Below are 15113 nucleotides of genomic sequence, written 5' to 3'. Positions count from 1 at the left end.
TTTAACTTTGATGCTTATTGGGATTGTTGGAGTCTTGCCATTTGCTGGATTAGGAGAGGTTCAATGCCATATACACTTTATCAGAGCGTCATAAAAGAGGTTTCTAACAGGGTTAAGTAACAAAAACTCCTTAAGATTTATTTAATATTAGGAGGAACTCTTTGTAGTTTAGAAAATTATATTTCATCTCCTTTAAACAGCTAAGACTGATAAAGAGAGTCTGATAGGAGGAAATCTTGTGAAGACATAAAATTGAATCAAATTTCCGTCCAGAAAAAAAAATAATGGATTGAATGTGTAAATTGTGTAAGTATAGCCACTGGGAATTTGATCCTTTAAACCAAGAAAACTACAGAATAAAATATAATAATAATAATAATAATAATAATAACCGATTATAAAATCAACTATCTAAAATTATAACAATATTTGAAATTAAGAATCATCGCAGTTGACTTTATATTTAATTATTATGCTTTATCTTCTAAAGTTAAGTGTCTCACTTTAGAGGAAACCAATCCTTACTTTGCAGTTCTAATATGTAATTCAATAAAATTTGCCATGCTAAACAATAGGATTTTTCATAATTATATACTTTTAACGTGATTAATCAATAGAATTATGCAAACATTCAACCAATGATCTAGTCGAGCAACTCTTTCAAAAGACAATGTTTTTGTTAACCTTTTTGTAAAGGTGGCTTTGTGGTGTTGTCTTTGCTAGCTTTATTTCACTATTTTAGTGGCTTCTTGTTACTTTTAAGAATTTTAGGCTAACTATTGGTAAATTAGGAACATAGTTGTGGTAATTTAGTATTTCAGACATCTGGCATTTGAAAATTAGACAAAGAACAATGAATGAGATGTCTACAAAGAATAAAAACCCGGAAGTTCTTGTTTAGTTACGAATCTAAATCCCCTCTCATCATATCTGATTTCTGATCTTTGCCTGTCCTGAAAATTACAAAGGAAAATTAGTATAGCAAAGGCACAGAAGTAGCGTGGCCTTAGCGTTGGAATGACATCAAAGACTCGTTCTAATGAACTGTAATGGAGCTCATTTGTGCTTCACAAAATTATCCTAAGCCTCAAGGTTCATAACATGATGTTTGACGTATTGAAGTTGAGTTTCTGGTATCAAAATGAAATCAATGAACGTTGGTGCTGTTAAAATCTTCCCCAGTTCATAAATTTCTTAACCTCATCATACAAGACTAAGATAGCAGCTGCTCCTGTGCTCCTAAACACATTAGAAACTGCACCACGGTAAAATGAAGCCAACCCTTCTGTCCTGTACACCTTCCTCCAGCAGTCCAGGGTGCTATTGTACACTGGCTGTTCCATGCCAGATTGCATCATCATCCTCCTACGAACTGTGTCTAACGGATAAGATATCAACCCGGCAGAGGTTGTGACTGCCTGAGCTACCACCCACCGCTTCCACAATGCCAACTCGGGTTTTGATTTTTCAGACAGTATCTCTTTCATGGTATCAAAGCCTCCAAAATATAGACCCCTGTGTACCACCATCCCTTGTAGAGATGCAGGAAGGCCCCTGTAGATTCCCCGAACGCCATCCTTGTGGAATATGGTAGCCAAGAAATGGTAAATACCACGAAATTGGCGCACTTCTGTACTTCCAATGTCAGCTGCAAGGCGCGTGTGTGCTATGTCAAGGGGGTATACCAATACAAGTGTTGTACAACCTGCTGCAGCGCCAGCCACGAAATTTGCAGTGGCACCTGGCAAAAGATTATTATGGCTAGAGTTTTCACCCCTTAAAATGCTTTTGTAAAGATCCTGTTGAACACAATAGGTGATCTATCAATATCAAGGCTCTACATTTACTGTAACATTAACCTTCAATTATAATTTTTCAACAGTTCTACGAGTGAATGATGACAGGCAGAAGAACAGAAAAAATAAATAAACGTTCTAGTATGCCAGCATGGAAATAGAACTTTTTTTTATTGTTGTGTGTTATTTCATGAAACGCATAGATAGTGAAGTTGTTCTGCCAGTCATTCTCTACTTGGCACCTTTGTATGAACCATTCAAAATGTGATTTTTGTTAAAGGACATAAAGAATCGCCAGGGGAAAGGGAGAAAATACCAAAGCTAACAAAGATACACTTCCAAGATTGTTACTTCTTTGGAAATTGAAGTACTAATTACTAACCTTGATTCTAGAGTGTAATAGCTGGGTTGGTATTTCTAGCACTTAATTGCACTCCATGTATTCATCTCAACCCTAGTTTAGGACACCAAAAACACAATTGTAAAGTCCACATTTTAATTCACACGTCAATAATCAGACTGGTCATCTTCTACAAAAGCACAAGACAACATCTTTTACACATTCACATCATGTAAGTCACATCCTTACTAATGCATTACCTTAAACAAGAATTTATTCTTAAACCATTCTTTACTATTTGCTATAAAAAATACTGTTGTCATTTGAAATCTCTATAACTGCATTAATTGGGAAGCTACACCAGGGGTCTTCAACAAGAGCAGCAACTTTAAAGTGCATCTGGATAGAAGAGAAAAGTTCTGAAATTTCTATATATTCTGGAAATTCACCTCACTGAACAGTGCCTGTGTTTTGTTTCTAAAGAAGCAAATTTCTTCAGACTCAGCTCAGCCCAGAATTCATCAGTTCCCTTTTCTTCTTTTGGACATGACCTATGTATAAGTAATAGGTCTGCCTTTATTGGACAAAAATCAGATGTAGTACTATAATTATAGTTCATACCATCCTCCAATCAAAATTGTCATTTCTTCTCAATAATTGCAGCTGGGTTTAGTTAACAAGATGAAGGCATTGTTTATTGAGATTAAAAGACAATTTCATTTGTTATGCTTTTGCAAGGATTGGATTTTGTAAAAAAACTGAACCATACGTCACCATTTTAATAAAATCAATTGGTTTAAGTCAAACTGTTTTTTATAAAATGGAGAGGTTTGTATTTCCAAAACAGTTTTTTTGTGGATTTGGCTCAGTTCAGTTATCTATTTCACACATGTTTGAATTTCTTAAAGAATGGAACCAAAACAAACCAAATCATTTTATAAGAACAGTTCAGTTCAGTTTTTTTACGCCCAAGGTATTGTATTAAGTTTTACCTTATTTTCTTTTGCATAATCATTTCATTAAATAAAATAATGGAATCAAATTACTAAATTAGTTGTTGCGCTTCAAATAGTCTAATTATCTCATATCAAATTGATTTGAAAAGTTCCATTAATTTTGCTCACACAAAGTAATATATAGTATCATTCTGGAGAAGCAAAGAAAATCCTAACCATCAAGGAATCAAACTTCAAACCAAATAAATAATCAATGAACCACAAGCAGATAAAAAAGGATCAGAAGTTCCGACTAGATGAAATTCCTATTGAACAATGAGTCAATTGTTTTATTGATAAGTATTTTTATATCCTGTTATTAGTTTAAAATTTTAAAATATCGATACATACAAATATATATACATACACACGTGTGCATTTGTGGAAGAGGTCTTACTCCCACCAAAAAGACTGAAAAACAGTTTCTAATAAACACACGAAAAAGAAAAGACAAAATCTCATAACAAATTTCTGGTCATTGAGTAATTTATGTCTCAAATTCAATAAATGCTAAAAATGCAGAAAGTGAAAGTCATAGAAACTCAGAAACATCAATTACAATATCATGCAATTCAAGAAAAACTCAAAGGTCCAGTAAAATCTATTAATGTACAAAGAAAGAGATGTTTCATTAAAACTGTACAGTGGACAGTCCTTGATAATATCCAAAAGGCAGGGAGCTGGGAAAAGGTACATCTTAAAGAAAAAGTAATATAGAGAGAGCCACGAAAATAAGGTGCAGCACATTATAAAACTGCATTCTACTTCTTATTCTCTCTTTAAAAGGTCAGGTCAGCCTACTGCATAGAGATAGGGAATGAATTACAGTTGAAACAATCAGCCTTGACATTGTTGTAGCAAGAAAAAGAGAAAGGCATTGCAGAAGAAAAGGAAGTTCTCCCCTCATATTTGATGACTGAAAACTGTGCACACTAGAGCTTTTTCTCGAGTCATTACTAATTATGTTAACAGATATTTGTCAAAATTCATCCTGTACATTATACAAGGAGAACATTGTGCAGTCTGGGAAATTTAGGTAAAAAATGTTTGGAGTGCTAAAAAGCAAGGAGGGTATATGGATGACAGAAGTAAAAAAAAGAAAGAAAATGTTGAAGTGAGAAACAGTTAACATGATGAATGAGAAAAATCTGTTAACTATAAAGGACAACAAAAACCATAATATGGTGAAGGACAAAGAATGGGTTATGTTAAGTCAATAAAAGCCATGAGTGAAGCACAACATTGAAAGTAAATTATTATGCTTATTTATTCCCAAGGACTATGGAGGTAAATTACAATTTTAAAAGAAACACAGCTTAGCATTGCTCTATATGATTTTGACATTGCTTTACATTTTTAATGTTAAAATAGGGAAAATATTGGAATGAAAAATCCTAAAACACATGGACAGGACAACTACATATATTGCACAACAATTTAAAGGATCTCAGTAACAAACATGTTTCTGTGAATTCAAGACTTCCAGGAAACTAATTTGACTCAATCATCATTATACAGTTATCTGTTGACAAGTGAAAAACTAGCTGATTAATTAATACAAACAGTATGTGTAACAGTTTTGCAGATAGCCTCCATCCTAATTTTTCTTGAGATAACCAAACCCAAAAGGATCCAAATAACAATGGACGGATTCAACTCTCCTTGCCCTTCTTCTCAAGTCATGCTAGTATCTTATCTAATTAACTGAATATGACATGAGGACATGACATTTTCCATTCAACATATCAGGCCATATGTGAATCAGTAATGTTAGAGCTACCATACAAAACCATAGAGACTTTATACCACATGAAAGGCTGGGAAGAAAGTCAATGATAAGAATCTTAGGAGAACTTGACCACAAATGCTTGCCGTGTGTTTGAAGAGCTAAAGACCAAATAAACCCTACACTAGAATCTCATGCTACCAATATGATTATGTGACCCTCAAGTCCCGTACCTTACAATTGGATCCTAGCATCCCACAATGCTCCATATCCGTTGCACTCAACAGACCGGTTGTGCACTAGCCCTTTAAATACTTTGAGGTGAACACTGCAAAGTCGGTGTCACCGCCAATGCCATTCATTTACAGCTGAGACACGTGCTGAAACACTCTATGACAAATTGGTAAGAACCATAGGAGAACCACATCACAAAAACTAGACATTATTGTTAGAGCCAAGGCCTTATCAACCCCACACACGAATCCCTTACTTTAATGTAGGACTCAAGTCCCATGCCTTGCAATTGAATCCTAACATACCATCATGAAGTGTAAGTTCCAAATAGTCACATGAAGCATTCAGTGCAGGGTTATTTATTTTAGTTTTCAAACACAACATAAATGACTAAATTAGCCCCTTATTCAACCAAAAAAGTAATATAATAAAGAAAGAAGATAAAAGTACTACGATAACTGTAATTTTTCTGAGTAATAACCCAAATTATTCCACGAGTTTACAAGAATCAGTCAGTCTAATCTCCAAAACAATAGAAATGTTATTAAAGTCCCTGAAATTACAGAAAATGAAAAAGGACTAAAATAACCAATCTTTGGTAATTTGACCAATTAAAATAATATTTTTGTAGTTAAAATTGATGGGTGCTAGTAACTTCTGAGACTAATTTGGTGTGCTTTCAGAATCTCAGATGGTATTTAATTGCATATGCTCACAAGAAACAATTGGCACAAAAGCAGACGCATCATAATAGCCATGGGATAAACTAAAAAAATAGCTGCTAACAATTCCTCCACAGTAAACCCTCAAACAGCGATGACACAAATAAGTAACTTGCGAAAGCAACAAATGGAAGAATCTTATTCTAGATACATAACGAGAAGCAAAACAAAAAGAAAAGAGTTAGAAAATGGAAATGAAGAGGAAGCCTAACCTTGAGAGAGAAATTGAGGGCCACAGAAGGATAGTAACGAATAACACTGCTGCCATTGCCTCGCCACAAAGAGAGAATCCCTTCTTCCCTGACCGTACGCGCTATGCAATCAAACATGCCCTTGAATCTGCGACGCCCACTCGCCACAATGGCCAAATTGCTCTCCTGGGTCTGCAGCAACAGCTTCGCCCTCTCAATTGGGGCCACAATCGTGTGCACGACACCACCCATCAAGGCCCCAGCCACCAGATCGCGCTGGAAATTCTTCACACCACAATTCAACGCTTTCTCTTGCCCAAGTTTCAATCTTTTCCCCTCTGAGTCATCGTCCTCTGCGCTCATCCTTCGATTCCTTGCCACCGCCTCTGCAAGTCACAAACTTTGCTCAAAGGGGAACACACCCATCAATTTCATTTGTTTTTATCTCACAGAAAACCCAATCCGGAGTAATTTATTTCATTTTGGAACCGAGCTTATCCGTTTGCGGAATTTCGTCAATTTTGTTGCAGTGAGTGAGAAAGCAAAGTAAAAAAGCAGAATGATGAAAGATAGTTGATTTGAAGACGTGGTAGTCTCGTGGCTGATGAAGGAACAAATTCGTTGGTTATTCCATTTTGACTTTCCGGTCTGGCCTGTCATCGACAACACTCCTCGCAGCGCAAGAGAAGATACTTTTCTTACCTTCTCTCCATAGATCTACCCACGTGTACTTTCAATCTTCGCACAAACAATTCATTCTTTGTACTAATCTCATAATAATATAATAAATTTACTAATTTTTTAATTATTAATAAAAAATAAACTCTATTAAAGAATTCATTTTTATGTAATGTTGTTCTTTATTTAAAAAGAATTTGCAAAAAATAAGTTTTAAGAGAATGCATGCTGACGAAATGCTTGTAAGAGCAAGCGAACAACTTTAGAAGAGTTGTTGCTTATTTTCACTGGGGCAATCAAATTGGCTTTTTCTTTTGGAACTTTACTATTTTTAGAAATTTTGATCTTTTCCTAAATTATGCATAATCTTTTTTTTAAGGGATTGGAATATTTATGTAATAGTTTTTTTGTATAGATAGTTTTGTTTTATACATGTAAATATTTTATACGTGAAATGAGTTGAGTAGCATGTTAGTCGTATGTGGGTGTTTATGGGCCTTTATTGGTAAGAGAAATATTTAGATATTTGAATGAAGTATGTCACTGAGTCATGTTTGTAATGAGAACGTTTTCAAGCTTTCTTCCTCAATTTCTGTCTCTTTCTGTCACTCATCATCTCTCACCTGTCCCAATCAAGCATCAAGATGAACAATGCTTCCTCTCAGTGTGTTGAATTTAATCGTGAGTGAGAGGAATTATTCCTAAGAAAAAGATTGGCTTGGCTCAGGTAGTTTAACTTTAGGTGAATTGATCCTTTAATTTTTTATTCTTTTTTAAGAAAATGATAGGTGTCTTCTTTTCTCTTTGCATTGTTTTGTATCTTTGAATGGAGTTGCATAAACTTGTTGATAGTAAAAACACATGCGGAAACAACACACATAATCACAAATCAACTGCAAAAAATAAAGGATACAAGATTTAACGTGGTTCGGTCGCCAACTGCAATCTACATCCACACGGGCAACTATTAGGTTTACATTATATCCTGTTGCACACCAATTACAAGTACAATGATATCTTTAAATAGAGATAATAAAGGAACACAATGATTAAGCTCACTCACTAAAACATGGTATCTACTCAGCCCAACCCAATTGGTCCTGACTTCATACCCAACAATCTCCCACTTGAAGTCACGGAACAATGTTCACCTGCGCTTCAACTGTGTACATGTACTTCTGTAATCTGTCGACGAAACTCAATGTTCCACCTCTAGTTGCCACCAGCCTTCTTAATCATTTTGAAGACTTCGTTAAAACTCCTCTGAGTCTCAACACGTCAGTCACTGACCGTTCTCTGTTCCTACTGACTCCCACTTACAGGAACTGCCAGATCCTGGAACAATGAGAACAAACACTACCCGTTCTTTGTTCCTACCAACTTCCATTTACAGGAACTGCCAGATCCTGGAACAACCTGAGAACAAACACTCTCCATATTCAACAAAAAATGTTCTGTAGAAGTTTCAACCGCTGGAATATTGGTTCTCCCAACCCACTGTCGTCTAGAAACCTTAGTTGAAGCACAACCTGTTACCTTAAGAGTTTTATTGTCCGCTAGTCTTACCTTTCCAAAGTCCCCAATAACTAGATTTTGCAATGCTTCACTGTTGTGGGTAGCATGAAATGAAGCACCAGAATCCATGACCCAGGAATCCACACTGCTCTCCGCGCAACAGACTAAGAGGTCCTTGTCCGCGGAATCTTCTGCAATGCTGACTTGTTTATCATTTGGGCATTGATTCCTGAAATGCCCCACCTCCTTGCAGTTCCAACATGTTACACTTGAGCAATCCCAAGTCTTTGACTGACTCCTTCCTTTGTTCTTGCTCTCACTATCTCTGATATTTCTCTTACCTCTCATGACATATAGCGATTCACTAGATAATTCCCCAGAACTCCTTCTTCGGACATCCTCGCCAAGAATGAGATCACGAATCTTCTCAAAAGTGAATCCATCGGATCCCGTTGAACTGGTAACTGCTGTAACTGTTCCAGACCAAGTGTCAGGCAAAGACGATAACAGTAGTAAAGCTTGAACTTCATCATCGAACTTAATGCCCACTGACATAAGTCTGGCTAAGATCGAATTCGTTTTATTGATGTGCTCAGTAACTGAACTGTCTTCTTTCATCCTTGTGTTTACCAATTCTCTAATCAGAAACACCTTGTTTGCAGCAGATGGCTTCTCGTACATGTTAGACAATGCTTCCATGATACCTTTCGTCGTCTTCTCCTTCAAAATGTTGAACGCAACATTCTTACTCAAAGAGAGTCGGATAACGGACATAACTTTACTTTCCGATCCAAACCTGCCCACTCTGCATCAGACATCTTTTCTGGCTTGTCATCCAAAGCCACGTTCAAATCTTTTTGAACTAGCAAATCCTCAATTTGCATTTTCCACCAACTGAAATCTATACCATCAAATTTTTCAATTCGGAACCTCCCTTCTTCTGTCATCTCAAATGACTAGACGAGATACTCGGTACAACTGATTTCAGATCTTGACAATCTTTTTTTTTTTAAATCAAGAACACAAAAATTGCACCACCCAAAATCACTCACCAACAGACCTGGTCGCAGTCCCCACTGCACTGGCGCTCCGCACCACCACCGTCGTTGGTCACCGCTATTGTGAAGCAAATCTGGGAAACCCTAAGCCTTAGGACGCTACTACAGCCTCTGCAAAACCCTAGCTTTGGGATGTTGCTGCCGCCTCTGCGAAACCCTAACTTTGGGACACTGTTGCCGCCTCTGCGAAACCCTAACTCTGGGACGCTACTGCAACTGCAACTGCAATTTTCACATCTCGTCGATTAATTTCTACTGATCGGATCTCTAGTGTGTAAACGAACCAAGGCTCTGATACCACTTGATAGTAAAAACGCACGCGAAAACAACACACATAATCACAAATCAACTGCAGGAAATAAAGGACACAAGATTTAACGTGGTTCGGTCGCCAACTGCAACCTACATCCACACGGGCAACTATTAGGTTTACATTATATTCTGTTGCACACCAATTACAAGTACAAACAATGATCTCTTTAAATAGAGATAATAAAGGGACACAATGATTAAGCTCACTCACTAAAACATGGTATCTACTCAGCCCAACCCAATTGGTCCTGATTTCATACCCAACACTTGTTGGAATGGAGGAAAAGAAATTTGAATTTGAAGGGTAAAATATGGATTTGGGAGAATGTAAAATATGAAATCTGAATTTGAAGTTTAAATCACTATGAATGATTTTAGGGAGGCTACACAAGAGACTAACTTAACTTAGAAAGAGTTTAAAAACAAATGTTTATGACAAAAAATGAATATCATAACTTTTTCATTCAAACTGATTTTTACAAGAGGATTGATACTCTTATTTGTAGTGTTAAGTTGTGTCAAATTGGAGCTTGACAAGTGGTCTATCTTCATTAGTATAAATCCTCTTTATTGAGCAGATATCATATGCATGTTGCTCTCCTTACTAAGGTTCATTCTCAGCATGTCAAGAGGGATTGCTCCATATTGCTAGACACACACCCCTTTACAGTTTAGCTCAATGAAGCCCAATTGTAACTCTATTTAGACTCTATATTACTATATACACCATGCTATATTTAGCCCAAATAGAAAATCCAAAAGATGAAGATTATTTCTTCTTACACCTCCATACTTTCTTGTGTCACCTCATACTAAATGTGAAAATATGTTTTATCATTTTTTTGCCACCCCTATACATAATCCGAAAGATATTTTTGGGATCCGGAAGTGTTTTTTAGATTTATAAAATCCATAACTCTTTTTTGGATTTGAAATAAGCCTATGAATTATGTAATCCAAATATATTCCAGATTACATAATCTGGAAGTCAATCTCATATTCAAAAAAAACTTCCAGATTATGTAATTTGAAACTAATTACACATATGAAAAAAGGGCTTCTGGATTATGTAATCCAGAAGCTAATCACAAAAGACTTCCGAATTACATAATCCGAAAACTAATTCTGAATCTAGAACAAAACTTCTGAATTATGTAGTCAAAATATTAAAAAAAGGATATTTTTGAAATATAAAACCTGGGGATGGAACAAAAAGATATGGAGTTACAGAAAGGAGCAGCAAAAAATGAAACCAAAGTCCATTCCATGAACTGAAAGAAAAGTTATATTCTACTATTTAGCACGTAGAAGGATGGTTGATGCATAAGAGTTTCACTCTTCCAAGATAAATTGAATCTCATTCATCTCAAATCTTCATAACTCCTTTAATCTTCTTTATAGTTATTAATGTTAAACAACAAAATTTGAAAAAAATATAAACGGTAAAGAAAGTTCTTAAAAAAAATCAAAAGATTTCACAAAGTACTTTGAAACATAATCAATTACTTAATCAATACAATATATATTCTTTTGTTCTTTATTTACAAAATATGTAAAACAGGTATTTCTTTTTTAATAAATGACTAAAATGAACAAAGTTTGCTTAGTTAATTCACAAAACACACACATAAGAGACATATGACAACTATATGACTAGTTTTGCTCAGCATTTATGGAATTTATCTTTTCTTTCTCTAATTTATCAATTACCGAAACATTTCTCTAAAAACTAGTTGAAATTTTGAAAAAATAAGTTTAAAATTTGAAACTAAATCTTAACTTTAAATTACTGGTTAGGAGCTTGAAGCGGCTAAAATATTTATTCAATTATAAATATTTTAGAAAGCTATATGTTAAAATATCATATAAATTTAATTTTATCTCAATATAAAATATATCTTGGAATATATATATATATAGACACACTAACTATATATATAAATATATCAAATATTTGTTTCTTTTATTTTTAATTTTTTTTACTATTAATACTATACCATAACCTCCAGTATTTTTACTCAAATTTAAAATAAAAATAATATATTTTAGCTAGACGTTACACTTTCATTATTTTAATTAGTATAATGATTGAAATATAATGCTAAAAATAATATAACCATGGCTAAAATAAAATAAATTTATCATCTATCAATATAAATGACTTTGTATAATGTTAAAATGTAAATTAAATATTATAAGTAATATAATAGTTTAAATAAACATCATAATATAAAAAATATTTAAAACAATGAAAAATAATAATAATTTCTGACCTTATCAATATTTTATGTAACGAAATAATAAAAAAATATGAAACTTCTACCTTATGTAAAAAAAAGATAAAAATATTATAGTTATATCTTTTATATGAATTGATGAAAAAAAATATAATATAACCATGAATTAAGTACAAATGAGTGCAAAAGAGATAAATAAATATTTTAAAGAAGGAAAAGAAACAACTTATAAAAATATAAAATTATATAGTAACATTTAAAAAAAATATTTGAAGTAGTTATTTTTTTAAAATACTACGAACTAATAAAAAATTGTTTACTATAAATAAGTTTTTCATATCTCCAAAATTAACCTAGATTGAAATTTGTATCTAACATTTTTCCATTATCGTACTACACAACATTTAATAAATAAACAAATTTGTTCTACAATTTTTTTATTATTAATAAATTAAAAATATTGACAATTAATTATTTCAATTAAATATTGATATATATGGTAACATGTACTAGTAGAAAATCATTAGATTGAAACCAAATAATAGAGATAAAAAAACATATTGTTATATTAATTAAATTGGATATTATTTAAAAGATTAAAAAAATTATTCGTATATATAAATTAATTTTTATTATTGATAAATAGTTTTTAAATTGGTATCTAATTAGCTACTACCACTTATATAAATCCTAAAGTTGGTAACTAAAACTCTTGATAGTTATAGATACTAATTTAAAAATTATTTATCAATAACAAAAATTAATTTTTTAGATATCAATCATTTTTATTACTTAAAAAATTTCAATATGTTTTTCCATTACTTAAATACAAGAAATAAAGTTTCAACACATGATTTTCATTTTTCTTTTAATATATTTTTCACGTATTTTTATATTATTCATTAATAAAAACTACACTTTATTATAAATATTAGTTATTAAATAAATTTAACTATCACAAATATTTAATAAAATAAAATAGTAATAATTACTTATTAAATTATATCGGATTACTACTAATACGTTTTTATCTTTATTTTTATTATAATTTTTTAAGAATTTTTTTTTATGGTTAATTACGTTACATTTTGTTGTTGTAAAAGGTTTTTTAATATTAAAAATAATATTATTTATTTATTTATATAAAATGTGATTTATTTATATAAAATGTGATTTATTTTCCAATTTTATAATATATGTTTAATATTTAAAAAAATATTTTAAGTTATGGTTTTATTTAATTTGCTTGTGTGTTTATATTAGTATATTTGTGTGTATAATTATTATGTTTATGAGTTATAATTTAGTTGATTCTAATTTTTTATGTCTTTTCAATTGTTAATTATTTTATTGTTGTAGTATTTTTCATTATTACAGGATTTTTAATATTAAAAAAATAATATATTTTATTTATATAAGATCTTATTTATTTTCCAATTTTATAATACATGTTTAATATTTTTAAGAAATTACAAGTTATAATTTTATTTAATTTGTCGAATACATATTTTTTCTAATTATAATTTTTAAACTATAACTATTTATATTTAATACATATTTATTTTCTAACTATAATTTTAAATATAAAAAATATGTGAAAGTTATTTTTAAACAAAAACAACTCATTTTATTATTAATTTTTTTTAATACGTAAAGGGAAAATTTGTAAAGTAACATTTTACACTTTTAAAAAAATATAATAATTTCCTCACAACCATCACATCACTCACAAACTCTCATAAATTTTCCTCACATTCATTCTAATATACATCAATCCAAACAACCTCACTTTCTTCTCACATGCACTCTCTCAAATCTCCACACATCTCCTTCTGAATCCAGTGTTTGTGAGTGGCTGTAAGAGAATTTTTTTTAAAAATTTTGTAAACTATTATTTTACAAATTTATCCTTGCATATTAAAAAAATAATAATAATAAAATAAGTTATTTTTGTTTAAAAATAAATAATTTTCACATATTCGTAGATTTAAAAATTATAATTAGAAAATAAATACATATTAAATGTAAATAGGTATAATTTAAAAATTATAATTAAAAAATAAATATTTATTTAATCAATTAAATAAAAACAGAATTTCAAGTAATTTATTAAAATATTAAACATGTACTATAATATTAAAAAATAAATCAAAAAATAAATAAAATCTTATATAAATAAATAAAAAATATTATTTTTAATATTAAAAACCATGTAATAATGAAAAATAAAAAAATACTACAGCAACAAAAGTATAATGTAATTAACAATAAAAAAGAATTTCATAATAAATTATTATCAAATAAATTATAACTCATAAGCATAATAATTATAAACAAAAATATATTAATATAAACATAACAATAAATTAAATAAAAACAGAAGTAATTTTTTAAAATATTAAACTTATACTAATAAAATTGTAAAATAATTCACATCTTATATAAATAAATAAAAAATTATTTTTTAATTAAAAATCTTATATTAGAATAAAATAAATGAGGATAAATTCAAAAATAACACATGTTGACTTGACTTTCCCTCTGCATCTCTTATTTTTACAGGAGGAGGATATTTATTGTTCACATGTATATCCTTTCTTTCTCTTCGTCATAAAATCCTGAAACCAAATGATAGATATCCTTTTACTTCTTTTGCCACTGAAGAATACATCCACAGAAACAAACAGACCTTAGGCTTTGTTTTCTTCAAAGGGTTATACTGTTCAGGAGGAAGGATGTGAAGGGATATCCATTATTTAGATAAAGGAATGTGCAGGGGGGAAGAGTGTATCTGCATGAATATTGATTTCTCTCATCCTCTTGATATGCAAAGATTTGAAGGGAAAGCCACATAAAATGGTGGTGTTTTCCCTTTTTGGCATTTTTTTTACTTTGTCATTCATGCAATAATATATATAATAATATATATATATATATGTATATATATATATATTTTTTTTTTCATCATATTATAATATTTTATACTTTATTCTATATATTTTATCTTTTTTATAAATAAATTTGTTGTACAATTCACTCTATATATAACATCTTTTTATTATAAAATGTCTTCTAAGATATCTACATGGTTATGTATCTACATACAATATAAATCAATGAATATAAAAAACCTTCAAAATTCATAAATAAATATAATAATAAATTTGTATATGCTTAGATAATATTATAGTTATGATTTTTTTCATGTTTCGATAATATTAAGTAACTTTTATTTTTTTCGAAAGTAATTATTTAAAGAAATAAATTATTCAATTATACTGAAAACAATTTAAAATATTCCAATTAACT

General features: G+C 30.9%; 1 protein-coding gene across 1 annotated transcript; it reads right to left on the bottom strand.

Moving 5' to 3' along the window:
* Positions 1-870: 870 nt before the first annotated feature.
* LOC137821186 (probable ADP,ATP carrier protein At5g56450) lies at positions 871-6801 on the bottom strand. The gene is made up of 2 exons (XM_068625657.1): positions 6026-6801; positions 871-1799 (listed from the first exon to the last, which is right to left on the bottom strand). The coding sequence occupies exons 1-2, from the start codon at positions 6365-6367 to the stop codon at positions 1167-1169; spliced, it is 975 nt and encodes a 324-aa protein (XP_068481758.1). The 5' UTR covers positions 6368-6801; the 3' UTR covers positions 871-1166.
* Positions 6802-15113: the final 8312 nt, after the last annotated feature.

The sequence above is a fragment of the Phaseolus vulgaris genome, chromosome 9 (genome assembly GCF_000499845.2).
Source record: "Phaseolus vulgaris cultivar G19833 chromosome 9, P. vulgaris v2.0, whole genome shotgun sequence".
Classification (NCBI taxonomy): Eukaryota; Viridiplantae; Streptophyta; class Magnoliopsida; order Fabales; family Fabaceae; genus Phaseolus; species Phaseolus vulgaris.
The sequence above is the reverse complement of the archived record's forward strand: the minus strand, read 5'-3'. Positions and strand labels throughout refer to the sequence as shown.